The following is a 14400-nucleotide window of genomic DNA, read 5'->3' as shown; positions in this document are numbered from 1 at the left end:
TCGTTTGACAATAGAAAAACGTCTATCATTTCATATTATCGTTTATTTCGTGGTGTCGCAAATTCCACTCTTTACACCAATATTTTTCGTAATTTGCGTTCTTCACGGTTTTTCCACACGTGCCGGATGCAGGTAAGAAATGTGCATCAGAAACACAGACAGACATGAAGGAGAGTGAACTGACACAGAATAACCAACATAACCAAAAGATACTTTAATGCACTAGCGCACACATTTATTATTATTATTTTTATTATTATTATTTTATTTTTTCATTATAATTATTATTATAACTATTTTGTATTAACACATGCTGTACCGTTAGTAGAATCGAAACTCGACAGTCAGAAGAAATGTACCTGTCCAGCAGATGTTAAATGTGCCACTATAAACCTGGCTGTGGTAAATTTACCTGAATCTAGGGCTGGGCAATATGGCCAAAAATGTTATCATGATAAATTATTTAATATCAGTCGATATCGATAATTATCGTGATAAATGTCAAATCATTATTTCTTTCAAGTTTAAAGGCTGATTTTTGCTCCTGAGTGAAAGTTGAAGAAACCAGACAGTTAATTGTGGTTTTAAACTATTCTTTATGTTCAGAATATGACAAACACTTGCCAAACAGTGGATCTTTTCACAAATCTGAGGTAGAACATTCAGAACAATTATAATGATACATCTTTTTTCAACCTAAAAATATGCATGAGTAAAATTAAGTATAATACTTTTTCATTCCTTTTTCCTCAACAAAATAAATATCTAATAGAAAAATTAAATGCTGCAGTGTGATATAGCACACATGTAAGACAGCTCAGACCGTTTTATTTATTGACATTATCCTTTAAAACCCTTAAAAACTTCAAAGAAATCTTAATTCTGGTCAGCATGCCAAGCCCTTTTTACAGACGGTTTGAAACATTTTGTAAACGTTTTAGGTGACATTAACAATGTAAACAAAATAAATTGAAGACAAATCTCAAATGTGGACATTATCTTCTGTACAAGTTTTAAACAAGCAAAGCCATTACCCATTACGGGCAAGAAAGACAAGTCTGTCCACAGGCTCAGGTTTAATCGTGAAATGTGTATTTTGTTTCAGCTATAACTTGCCCTGGTTAAGGGCATCTGCTAAGTAAATTAAAAATAATATGCAAGTGTCGTTTGCTGTAGTAAGAGTAACAAATAAGTTAAGGGAGTCAAGTTGTGCCATTTAAACTACATATCTACTAGCACATATCATGATTACAATAATAACAATAGCAAATATTTTATTGTTGCACATGGAAACGTTTTCTTACAGTAACATAATGCGTGTCTGAATATAATGTTGTCTATACACGTTTAGCTCTTCTTAATATCTCATAACAGAAAAGTGTATTTATTACGCTGTCTCCAATCATGTAAAGCAGAAATAATAAAATAGACGCAGAAGTCCTCCCACATCAGGCTCTATCGCTTGTAGTGTTGTTTTCGGCCTTTGTTTTTAAAACGAAACAAACCAAACACACAATCGTTCTGCTCCTCCCACAAAAAATGAATTTCTGACAACAGCCAGGTTTTACAGACAGCTCTGGGGCGGCACGGCGCTTCAGCCAGTGGTCCGAGGCGCGAGTGTTTTTTAGTGGGCGTGTACCTCTCCACGTGCATATTGTCACTTCTCCGCAAGTTCCAGCTGCGTCGAAGAGATGAATTGGACAGCTGTACCGAATTATTCTATATCGACATTATCGAAAATGTATCTAAACGTCTTTATATCTTTATTGAGGGAAGCAATTACCTCGATAATTATTGATATTGATTTATCGCCCAGCCCTACCTGAATCTATACCATTTTACAGCGCATGTTTTACAGCGCACTTGCGCTGTGTGTTGCATTCTGCATATATTTACCATGACAGTCTGCATGTAGTATTTGTTAGTTTTGCATATTTATTGATTAATGAAATACTTGTAGTTTGAATGTCTTTGGTCTTATTTTGTAGCTTCATGGGATACAATTATGGGATCCTCAACCTAATATTTAGTTGCACAACCTTTAGAGGCAACCACTGCAATCAAGTGTTTTCTGTAGCTCTCAATGAGACTTCTGCACCCATTAACAGGTAGTTTGGCCCACTCTTCCTGAGCAAACTGCTCCAGCTGTCTCAGGTTTGATGGGTGCCTTCTCCAGACTGCAAGTTTCAGCTCTTTCCATAGATGTTTGATAGGATTCAAATCAGGACTCATAGAAGGACACTTCAGAAGAGTCCAATGTTTTGTTCTTATCCATTCTTGGGTGCTTTGAGCTGTGTGTTTTGGGTCATTATCCTGTTGGAGGACCCATGACCTGCGACTGAGACAGAGCTTTCTGACACTGCGCAGTACATTTCGCTCCAGAATGCCTTGATAGTCTTGAGATTTCATTGTGCCCTGCACAGATTCAAGGCACCCTGTTCCAGGCAAAGCAGCCCCAAAACATAACCGAGCCTCCTCCAAGTTTCACTGTAGGTATGGTGTTCTTTTCTTTTAAAGCTTCATTTTTTCTTGTCTGCGAACATAGAGATGATGTGACTTGCCAAAAAGCTCCAGTTTTGACTCATGTGTCCAAAGGACATTCTCCCAGAAGGATTGTGGCTTGTCAATATGCATTTCAGAAAATTCCAGTCTGGCTTTTTTATGTTTTCCTTTCAAAAGCGGAGTCCTCCTGGGTCTTCTTCCATGGAGGACACTTTCGCTCAAAAAGCGACAGATGGTGCGATCAGAAACTGACGTACCTTCAGCTTGGAGTTCAGCTTGCATCTCTTTGTCAGGAATCCTTGGATCTTTTTCTGCCATTCGCACTATCCTTCTGTTCAATCTGGGGTCGCTTTTCCTCTTGCGGCTGTGCCCAGGGAGGTTGGCTGCAGTCCCATGGACCTTGAACTTCTTAATAATATTTACAACTGTTGTCAAAGGAACATCAAGCTGCTTGCAGATGGTCTTGTAGCCTTTACCTTTACCATGCTTGTCTATTATTTTCTCTGATCTCCTCAGACAACTTTCTCCTTTGCTTTCTCTGGTCCATGGTCAGTGTGACGCACACAATGATACCAAAAAGCACAGTGACTACTTTCCTCCATTTAAATCAGCTGAATGAAGCATTATTTCAATGAGCTGTAAGTGTACCAACAAATTTGAGCACGTCTGTACATACACATTTTCTTCAGAATACTCAATTCACTGCAGAATAGATTACACATTGTTTACATTGACTTTAACAGTTTCTAGTGTGTGGAAGAGTGTTAATAGCTTCATGCCTGACCAGACAAATATCTAGAACAACAGCAAGACTAGTGAAACATACCCTCTGAAGATGCTCCAACACCCTGATCTCTCTCTTTTAAGGGATTTAAAACACATGCTGTATGTCCTTTCCAACTACTAAATAACTCCTTAATGTAGTTCCAAAATATGTATTATTTAAAAATAAAAATAAAATAATGTACATCTCAAGCTAACCGCTAAGACAATCTCACCACAGTCCCTAGGTTAATATGTTGTATGACAGTTTTCCAGCTTTTAATTGTTTTTTGGGATATTTTTTTCTACTATTTGGTTCAATTTATTGGATTTTAAATTTGCAAAATTAATTTTCTAAAGCGCAGGGCACCAATTTAATAAAGTTTCTCCTGCTGAGAATAAATTAACTGTGTACCAGTAAAGCACATAGAGTACAGAATGAGAAAACATTGTGGATTTCGATAGAAAGTATGTGTATAATGAGCAATTTAATAAGACTACTGTACATAAAAGTTAAATTGTGGCATTCAAAATGCTCATGGGGGAAAAAAATATATACGATTACAGAGTAACAAGAAACATATTAAGTTCTTTTTTCTTTTTATCCAAGCTCATTAAGCTGCTTAAACATCTTATACAATGTCCTCAGCATGAAAAGACTGCTGTTCTTCTTTCCCGAGTACATTCTTGTATTATTTCAACATTATGTACTTACGCGTTAAGTTCCCTTTTTCATTTTTTTTTTAACACATTGTATATATTTATCAAAGTTATATTTACAGAAAAGTGTTTGGGCCCTTGTTGACCTTCATTATTTTAATGTCATCCTCTGCTCTGAACAAATAAATGTTAATCATCTGAAAATGCTCAATTGTTTAAAGTTTTTTTTGACCGTCAATAACAAGAGATCTTCAATTCCTTACAGGATTGCTTTGGAATGCACTCAATGCCAGTAATTGCTTCAAATTATTATAATAGTAATTGTAGGTCTGGGTTAATACTTGGTCCGTATTAATTTCTACAGCAGTTACGTAAGCAATGTGTAAATCCAAAGTCAAATATTTTCATCCCTATATAAATAAATATTATTGTATAATTATTTTCTTTTGAAGCGAGGAAGAAACTTGACCAGTTGATTCCTGTACTGTCCATCTAATTTCCCTTAATAAGAAATCAGCTGTGTTTGGTGCTCTTTTATTCCATGGTCATTCACAGACAGAGGTAAGAGGAGGAGGAGGTTTGAGCATTTGACAAGCAGCCCCCAGTCACTGAGCGCTTACACAAACACTTTCACAGAACATATCCTTCCCCTCAGACATTGTGTGGAATATTTGGAACGATGCTACAGGACGTGGGCTTTGGAAATTGTTCTCCTTGTTACAAACTCAGATCTGTGCAGTGTGAATTTGAGTAACAGAAAGAGAATTGTCAGTATTACATTCTATTGATCTCTCTCCATTGATATGAGTCACGAATCACAATAATTAATACACACTTCCCTATTACTTGCAAAAGGAGGGGGGAGATTGTTCCTCCTGCAGTTCCACCAGATCTGAACCTCCCAGACTGACAGGGAGGCTAACAGAGAGGAGGGAAACACTGGACGCTCACTCGGGTTCAGTGTAAATACAACAGCGTTCCTTGAAAGCTTCCATTCGTACCAACAACACCAAAGCCATGGGGCTCGAGAGTTCACTGTACCTGTGTCATTTCCAGGTCCTGTTGATAGCGCCGGCATGGTTCCTGCCTGTGGAATATCACACAGGAATGTCAGAGTAACACTATAGCCAGAACGCAGGGATCAGATTCGGTTCAACCACACTCGGCCAAGTTGTCTTCAGGAAGATTTATGCCATTGGCAGACGCTCCCTAGAAAGAACAGAAATTGAATTAACAATACAGGACAACAGTGTTCCTACTGTATATTTTTAACAACAGCTACGATGTAGTCTTTAGAGAGAATATGCAATAATATATGCACTGGTTTGAAATTAGAAGATGACTTTGCAGAAAAATACTTGATAATCTGGGAACAATATTGGATGTAAAAGCTTACGTTCCTCCCTCTTCACAATATTCACACTGGCATAGTGAAATTACCTACTTCTATGAATGGTCAAAGAAATCCTGGATGTGAAAATCCTTCTACATTGCTTTAAATAATTCCTTGATTAGATAAATAATTCTCAATTACAAAGCTTAAGAAAAAGGTCAGGATCTATTATTATTGTTATCATTAATAATAAATAAATAAATAGATGTCTTTCAGAACAACTTAAGCAGGGTGCTGAAACACTAGGAATAAAGGGTCTTCAAAGTTTGACCTTTGACCTCTGAATCTTAGCCAGCATCTGCAGGTGGTGCTACTGTATCATGGCTAATTTAGGACGTCTGTTCTACCACAGTCCAGAGAGGCCCAGCCCCGACTCCGAGTCACAGCACTTCAGACGTGCTTTTGTCGAAGTGTGAATCAAAGTGCTTCAGACAAGCTTGCACAGCCCCCCCACCAACGGCCCCCAGTGGCCTGCTGCTCATCACCGTCTCCACACAGCTGCTATGACTCGTACAGCGAGCGCTGCGTAGCCCCCCTCAGCCGCCACACTTCTCCCTCTGCCCCGCACGCCACTCCGCTCCCCGCACCGCCTCTCCCGCGGCTCCCCAGCACGCCGTCCATCACCCCCGTGCATCCGCCTGTCAGGACACATCGGCCCGTCCAAGACTCTCCTATCCATCAGCTGGAGCTACACTTCCAAGAATGCTTATCCATCTCAGCATATATATCGTGCGGCGCTCCGTGAGTGCCTGTCAAAATATAGCCCAGCTGTGGGATCCAAGAATAGCTATCAAGGAAAAGAGCTACTGTTCCAAACAGACCCACCTGTCAGACTGATCTCTCGCAAACCAGGGCTTTTTGAGGAAGAAAGTGTACGCACACGCACATGGACATACATACGCACATGCACGCACACACATGGTAACCTTTTTAAGAGACCTTTTGTCAATTGACTTTCCTACAGTCTTACATTACAAACAAACCAGATTCAATCTTATGCACCATATGAAAAGTTCCATGCTAGAGGTCTGGAAGGTGCCCAGTTGTGTTGGATTTTAGACTAAATGCAAACTCAGTGAACCACAAGATGCCTTTTATTTGGCAAACCACAAGAAAGGTTCACGATTCCTGGTCTATTCTGTGATGGACAGTGGTCCCTAAATGTTGTCCTGGGAAGCCCTTTATGTAGGTTTTCAATTAGTTGCTCCAGAATTAACCCCAAATCATTAAGCCAAGGATTGTGCAGTTAAGCGACAGGGTTCAGCAGGGATGGAAACCAATACAGTGAGCCTAGAGCTGGAGACCAGTTTTCTAAGGATTCCTTACCAATTGTCATTGTTAGAGTTCAATGTGTTGTCATCGTTAAGCCCTGTTACAATAAACAGCAATCGGAAAAAACAACTCAGCCTGGAAGAACCTGATAGACTTATTAATAACACAGCTTCTCATTACGGGCCTGTCATGGGATATTTCACACACTGAGCTCCAACGGCAGGCACTCCAGTGCAAACCAGGGACATCATGGGACCTTGTTATATAAGAGGAAACTGGTGTGCGGTCATCTGATTCAGTACGGCCCAAGGCAGTCTGCTTTTACTCAACCAGCCGATGGATTGCAGATGATGCGGTACACAATGTAAAACAATTGAAGACCCATAGTACAGGGAATCTAATTACATGTTGCATTTGGAAAGACAATACTACTAATACAAAAAAAAAAAAAAATGTAACCAATACCAAAACCAATACCATAAAGCATAATCTGAACTCTACTAGAAACTGGCAGTTCAACACTTAAAATTACAAACATACAAAAAATGAAAGAACTAGCACTGGGAAATTAGTTGTTTAAGAGCAAATAATATATACATAAATACATACTCTATCTTTCTGTATATTTATATTGGTTAGCACTATTGCAGCAGTTGAGCTAGGCTGGACATGTGTCTGTCTTACCCATCATGCACCTGAGAATTCTCATAGAATGACAATTGAAAACTCTGCCTTCTCCATACAAAACTATTTAAAAAATACAAACCTATAAAACCATTAAAACTCAGCTCAGCATTGTAAAGGGTGAGTAGAATATTTTCTTTCATCTGTTAGGATGTGGGGGGGGTCAGGTGTTTCTTATAAGGGAACGATAGCTATGGCAGAAGGTAGTATGGGATCAATTTGTTTTGAATGCAAGAATACCAGCTGCTACAACACATCCTGACAGGAATGACCAAATATTCTGAAACTGTACGCCAATCCATCTTTCCATAAAAAATCGAATATGAAGCCAGAAACCTCAGAGCAGTATCAAGTGCACCCAAGATGTCTACAATTCCCAATGGCCTCTAACAACTATCCTGAAAAAAATAAAAGTAAAAACCAGAATCTTTCTGAAATACTATTATTCCAGTTGTGCCTTACTTCTGTATATCACACACTATCATATTTTAGAGGAATTTGCCATGTGGAAAACTGAACAGCAATGAAAGGTATGTTTGAATTTCCACCAGGCCCTTAGTCACCTATTAGACTACCGTGGTACCAACGACATCTAGTGGATTCACACACAACTGCAGTGAAGGATTTCAAGCAGCTGTGTACAGACAAATAAAGATACATTAACATGTTGTGAAAAACACAGAAAATGTTTTGTCTGAATCAACGCAATACCATAGGAAAGTAATTATTTCAGAAAGAAAACAGACCGGCCAGACTAATATGAACCTTCTTTCCATTTTAAAAACAAGCCTGCCATGTGGGTGGAACTCACAGGATCCCAGCTGGTAGCCACCTATGGAGGAGCTATGGAAAATCAGGTCTTTCATCTGACATTGAAAGGAGCATACAGCTCCCTCGCATCCCTTAAAAGAAATGGGTCTCGTGAGCCTAATGAATTACAGCTAAAACGTTTAGCTCGGAGGCACCTAGATGCTCCCCATCCGGTGCAGTGAAGTGAACCTTACAGAGGACACCACACACTATAAAATTATAAGAAAAAGAAAAAGAAAAACATTAAACAGCCCTCTATCAACTTAATGTGCTCCACCGACAATAACTGTACTATAAAGCTGTAATTGATTGTGGACAAGGCTTCTCCTTCCATGAGATTTACTAATGGTTTAGTGAGGATTTGATGTAGCGGACTACAGAATGAATACATTTCTCTGGAAAAGACAGGATTATTCTTGACATCCTGGCACTTCACCATTGTTCAGACATTTGAACAGGAAATATGTCACAGGACTGGCAGAGTTCAAAACTAGAGGGAGCCACTGATTTAATCCATCTCAACAACTGTGTAGTGTGTTCTGCACACAGGATATCGCCAAATGTAAATGCCCCATGCTTACAGTGGAGATGGCCGAAGCAATGCATGTCAAACTGCACTACTTGAAAGTCTCACATTGAACTTGATTTTTTTTTTTCCATAATGAATTAATAATTAATGAATAGCTCTCTCTCAAACAAGAAATAGCAGCAACTGTAAAACACATGAGCACAATAAACATTATCATGTAAAAGTGCATTTTCCACCCTCCAAAATATTATATTCCCTTCTTTGAAAAAGGTAATAGAAACTGGTCTAAATATAGCAAGAAAGTAAAAACAAGTTATCACTGTTCTTCCACTAGGTGGCACTATTACTGCACTGAAGTTATCAATTAGGTACAGAGTACATTTTGGTGTAAGTAGAAGACTAAAGGGGATGGGGACCAGGGCATTTATTTACCTATATCCATTAACTGTGTCTAAATAAGTCACCTGATCTGTCTGCAAAAACTTTTTTTTTTTTCTGTGTGTGTATGTACAGTATATAAGGGAATGTGTATGCCTGGACTAATGTGCCACACGCATGGGCTGTTAGTGTTAATAAAAGTTTGAGTGACAATTCAAAAAACAATCAAAATCATGCCAGTAATAAGAACTGCAATGCTTTCATGTTGATGTTTGACATTTTCAGTAAGATTTAATATAAACACATTTAAAACATTTTTCTGAACTGAGAACTGATAATAAAATGTATTAATAGTATGCAACTGTTTAAGTCTCTCAGGTAAATATGAATGAATGCTTATTTCTTGAATGTCTAGTTAAAAATGTGATCCTCTTAAGATACCAACCGAAAGCTAGGTTCTCAAGCACTTAAATTCCTAATTAAATTAAAATAAAAGCTATATTTAACACATATATTATATATATAACAGTTTCTAGGTCATTAGTCATTCTTTGACAACCCAATTGTGAGTTTTTTCCTTTTACAACAAAAATCACTATAAATAGTGTTATAGCTATACAGACATAGGAAGTATGCACACTTGTTTTAAAATGGAAAACTCTTATTCCTAAAACATACATTTAAAGTTGGTACTTGAAGACTGCATTTGTGGAAAAAAATAATACTGAATAAAACCTTTCTTCATTCTGCTTAACATCGGCTTGCCAAAGTGACACCCTGTCCAATCCTATTACTCTGGTGATTTTGTACAGAAGACAGATTCAAGTTTGTTTAACAAGAACATGCCAAAGGCCCAGAATTTTTATTTAAGTTTACACAGGATTGGTGTTCACAAAATAAATCCACCAGGCAGATCTGTGTAATGTTCTTTACTTGGCACAGAAAAGGAATATTAGGATTTTGTGCTTATTGACATGAAATCCAGCGTGCAGATGATACGACTACATTGGTTTAAACTGAACGTGAAATCCAATCTTAGAAAGCAGTTAAAACATAAATACATACATACATATACACATACATAGGTATAAATGACTTGACAGTTTTAAAGGGATGGAGTACATTACTGGATTTGTCAGCCCCTTGGTGCGATTTAATTATAAAAATGTATGAAAAGATTATGAATTATGAAACAAAACATAAAACAACTTGGCAGTTTTGGGATTCTTTTCTTGTACCCTCGATGCATATAATTCCAAACCAACTATCAATAGCATGAAATATTTGTATTTAAATTAATGTGAAGTATTTAAAGAATCTGATTATGAAACATTCACATTCAGAATATAATTTTTTTTTGAGCAGACTGAAATGTGTGGCTTTAATTCCAACAACACTGCATTTGTTATGAATGTGGGTCCTGTTATATTGACAGGATGCTCAACGAAACAGGCTTCTCCCTAGACATTCAAAGGGCAAGCACAGATTTGCAGTCATCCCTTATAAAATTGCTTCCATTAATCCTCAGACCGCTATAGTCCAGTGTATTATGACTTTGTTATTATTAACTACAGGTTACAGTCTTCGAGCTGTAGCTTTATTGCAGGTACATTTATGACCCCAAATCAAAATTACCTGTGTATTCTATGTTTCCCTTTACTCCTAGAATCTGTGTGTCACAATTTCCAGTTAACAATGTTCATAGTTACTCTTTCAGGTTACTTATGTTTGTTTCTTTCATTTTTAAATTCGAGATGGGGGGGAAAATAAAAGTTCCCAGTGATACTTTTGTCTGTCTACAGCCAGGACTGTGAATACATCTCTCAACCAAGGCATAACCAACTTGTTCAACTCCATCTGAGCTGCAGATAAACCAAGCAAAACATATCCCAAGCCGGATTACAGAAGCATGGCATACAGTTTGCCCTGTCAATTCTATATCCCATAAGCTATTGCTTTTTCAGCAATAGCTTCCCCCTTGCTTTCCAGGCTCCTGAGTCTCCTCTGCCTTTTGCCACCAAAATGAAGACAGGCTTATTCAAAAGGGACACTTTAGTAGAAAGATTACAAATTACAAGAAAAAGGACATTGAGAATTGAAGAAAAAAAAAAACTATATATAACCCATGTATAGCAACCATAGTTCACAAGATGCAATCAAAACAAAATGGTTATTAACTGGGTGGATGCAGAAAAGCATATTTTCAGTAAAGCGCTTAATGTTTTTTTCTCTCTCCAAGTTTCCACAGTTCCTCTGAGTGGCGGTATGGTACTGTTGTATTGCAAGGCTTTTTCGTGTCATGAACTCTTGTTGATTTCATTAAACTGAGAAGAGTATTCCAGCTGCCACCGAGGCGGGAACCCATTAGGGAAGCAAAGAGTGGAGGAAGCAACTTCAAATTATGTGGGGGAATCATCTGAAAAGCTCACTGACAATGTGCAGCAATAAGAGGCCTGTCCTGCTGCTATTGCTCGGTCTGCAGAAGTTAGAGAGGGCATGAACAACTCCTGCTAAATATTGATTAATGAACTGAACACCAGAGCCACAAACAGTTTAAACCTCATGTGGATTAACACATGAAAAGATATTAAATGAAAATGTAATAAAAAAATGGTGGTGAAGTGTGGAAAGGGATACTCAGCTAGGTATTCAATCTATTTTCAGAAGCCTTCATTCATACATTTTGGCTGATCTATTTAATTCCCAAACACCACATGACCCAAAGGTCACGATCTCTGGTAAGCACAGGTGGTGTTTAAAGGAGATATAGGAGAAGTCCAGGGCTTATATTAATCTGTTCCATTGAGTGGAAGTGCATGACAAAATGGCTGAAACCCACAAAGCCATGTGTAATTGGTTTACAAATATAACTCCTCATTCTGGAGCGCTGAACATAGACGCTTTATAAACAAAAGTATCAGTTAGAATATGTCGATCTTCAAACTCACATTCGTTACAAGCCTTCTACAGCATAAAAGCACACTCGTGTAACTAAAACCTCCAATGACTACATACACACACACACACACACACACACACACACCTACAAAAACACTGTTGATTTCAGCCTTGGTGTCATATCTGGTCATGAGGTGTGAGAATCTACCATCATATAGTAAGTGGATGTTGTCTTTCTTGGTATCTGACCCTGCCGAACAGCTAAATTAGGAGGTGATGGCTATTGCAGTTCACACACCTGTTCAAACCTGTAACTCTCCCTCTTTCAACAAGTCTTCCAAACATCACGATCAGCTCCCAGACAAGGCCCTCATGCTCCTGTGGAATAAAAATAAATATATCAGTGAGCGAGGTCTTCAGGTCTCCAGAAACCACTGCAATACAATTTAAAATGGTGTTATCTATATTCAGGGTCTCTGAAATGTCAATATGGAGGCCACAAGCTGGGCCACACAAAAGAAAAAAAGTTAAACTGATAAAGGTTTATAGAAAAAAAACAAATACAAATTTAGGGACTAAAAGTTCTACTAAGTCTGTGTTTTATGCTCTTGTACTTAATTTAATATATTTTTTAAATGCGGTAAAATACAACATGAGATTAAATTGCAGCATGCTGGGCTAGCCAAGGGGTGTCAGCGCGTCTCCCTCTCTGGTGATTTGGCCCAGTGACCTCATCTGAACACCAGCCCCGCCCTCCCAAAGATGTGAACCGGTAATTCCACCTCTTGCCAAGCATTTTGTTATTTAAAGCAATCCATGGACATGAAAGAAAAACAACAAAAAAATGCTTGAATCACATCCTGCAGTTCCAGAAAGCCACGTATTTCCCAACTGCAGAAACACTGCCGCACTTTGTACATTCGCAAAAAGGGAAGGCTCTTATTGTGCGGGGACAAGTCAGGATTCTTTAAACGTCGCAATGCTCGAGTTTTATTTCCTGGTCTGTTCTACATACAATTGTCCCACTAATTGATTTAATGTTGTACAGCAAAACATAATTTAATGCATCATCAGGCCTCATTAAAGAAAAAGCATTGAACACTAGCTCTGAAAAGCCCTTCAATCCAGCAATGTTAAAGTCCTATTAAAATTAAACCTATCCCAATTGTATTACATTTGAAGAGATTAGATTTAGCCTGCCTGCTTCCAATCAATTGGCATTAAAAGGTGCTTGAATTATTTTACCCAGACTTCCATCTGATCATATGCCCAGTGTTAAAACGAGTCTCATTCCTGCGGAGAAGCAGGTAACAATAATCCTCGTCCTTGGCCGGCTACAGTATCATTGTGGGCGCCTTGTTGCTGGGTAACCATCATTCTGTTAAGAGCTACCTTGTTCAGCACTTGAATGTGGTTTGAATTTAACACTAACATATGCGTAAAAGAGCCAGTAAACAAAAAGGAATACATAGATATGTAAAAATGCAGAGAGCTCTAAAAAGTTGCTTTTACCTATCATAGTCATAAATTAGGCGTAGGCATTTTTCCATTTCAGCCTACATGGTCTTTTTACATGGGAATACAAATCCTAATCCTTCCTTCAATGAAAAAGCCTTTCTCTGGCAGTGCCTGTTAATCCATGGTTATCCAACCACATTTTGGCTTGAAGAATAACACCTGGGTACGGCCTAGTCCAATGATAAAAAAATAAACAACCATAGAAACATTCCTTCTAGAAGATGCTTATCAAGAATGCCTGAAGTTTTTACCAACCATCAGTTGCAGCGTGGGACAAACCAGCAGAACAAGTGCACAGTTATGTAGCATTGCCAAGATTAGACCAGGGACAATACATTTTGTATGCAGAGTGGTTGAACCAGTGCCTGCACAAACATTACAAAAAAACAATTCTTACACCTAATGGATAAGCAGAGCAAGAGGAAAAACTGGTCTCTGTGCCACTGACAACAACAACCCAGGATGCAAGTTTAAGAAAGAACACAGCTTCATATTAGCATGCAAATATCATATAGACTAAAGAATGCCCTATTCAATACAAGTCCAGCCATACAAGGTACAAATTAGATGTGCAGTAGTAAATGTTAAACCATTTAAAAGCAAGAAGGAAACTAATGAAACCCTCATTTGAACTACAACTTCCAAGAACCCTTGGGCTCTTGCAGAATTGTCAGTTAGTCAAGCGCTCCTGCCGACACTGCAGCAGCACTGAAGTAAAGTGTGCAAATGCTGCACCCTATGCACACCATGCAGGGACAGATGCGTTTGGGAGTGGAGGGGTGACAACAGTTGACCTTCTTTATGGAAAGATCATAGCGACACCCCATCAAACCTCTAAGCAGTGTTGTTTAGGCCCAGGGATAGAGAAACTAAGATTGGCAGGGTCAAGTTACAGAGAAAGCCGCCACAGGCGTAGCAGCTTCGTGAACATGTCTCCAGCACAGTAATTTAGCAGGAGTTTGCCAGTGACTAGGAGTGTTCGAGCAGTCTTGGA

At 38.5% G+C, this 14400-nt stretch overlaps 1 protein-coding gene across 6 annotated transcripts in view; it reads right to left on the bottom strand.

Annotated features, from left to right (window-relative positions):
* mpp7a (MAGUK p55 scaffold protein 7a) overlaps positions 1-14400 on the bottom strand; it is a 93202-nt gene that overhangs the window by 51789 nt on the left and 27013 nt on the right. For 5 of the 6 annotated variants that reach the window (XM_066717842.1, XM_066717865.1, XM_066717870.1 and 2 more), the window contains exons 2-3: positions 12187-12266; positions 4966-5133 (exon numbers count right to left, since the gene is read on the bottom strand). In XM_066717842.1, the coding sequence (XP_066573939.1) occupies positions 4966-5002 (37 nt within the window). In that variant the 5' untranslated portion in view covers positions 5003-5133; positions 12187-12266. The remainder of the gene's footprint in view (positions 1-4965; positions 5134-12186; positions 12267-14400) is intronic. The other variant, XM_066717857.1, reaches the window with a different exon arrangement.

Source organism: Amia ocellicauda, chromosome 2 (assembly GCF_036373705.1).
Source record: "Amia ocellicauda isolate fAmiCal2 chromosome 2, fAmiCal2.hap1, whole genome shotgun sequence".
Lineage (NCBI taxonomy): Eukaryota > Metazoa > Chordata > Actinopteri > Amiiformes > Amiidae > Amia > Amia ocellicauda.
The sequence above is the reverse complement of the archived record's forward strand: the minus strand, read 5'-3'. Positions and strand labels throughout refer to the sequence as shown.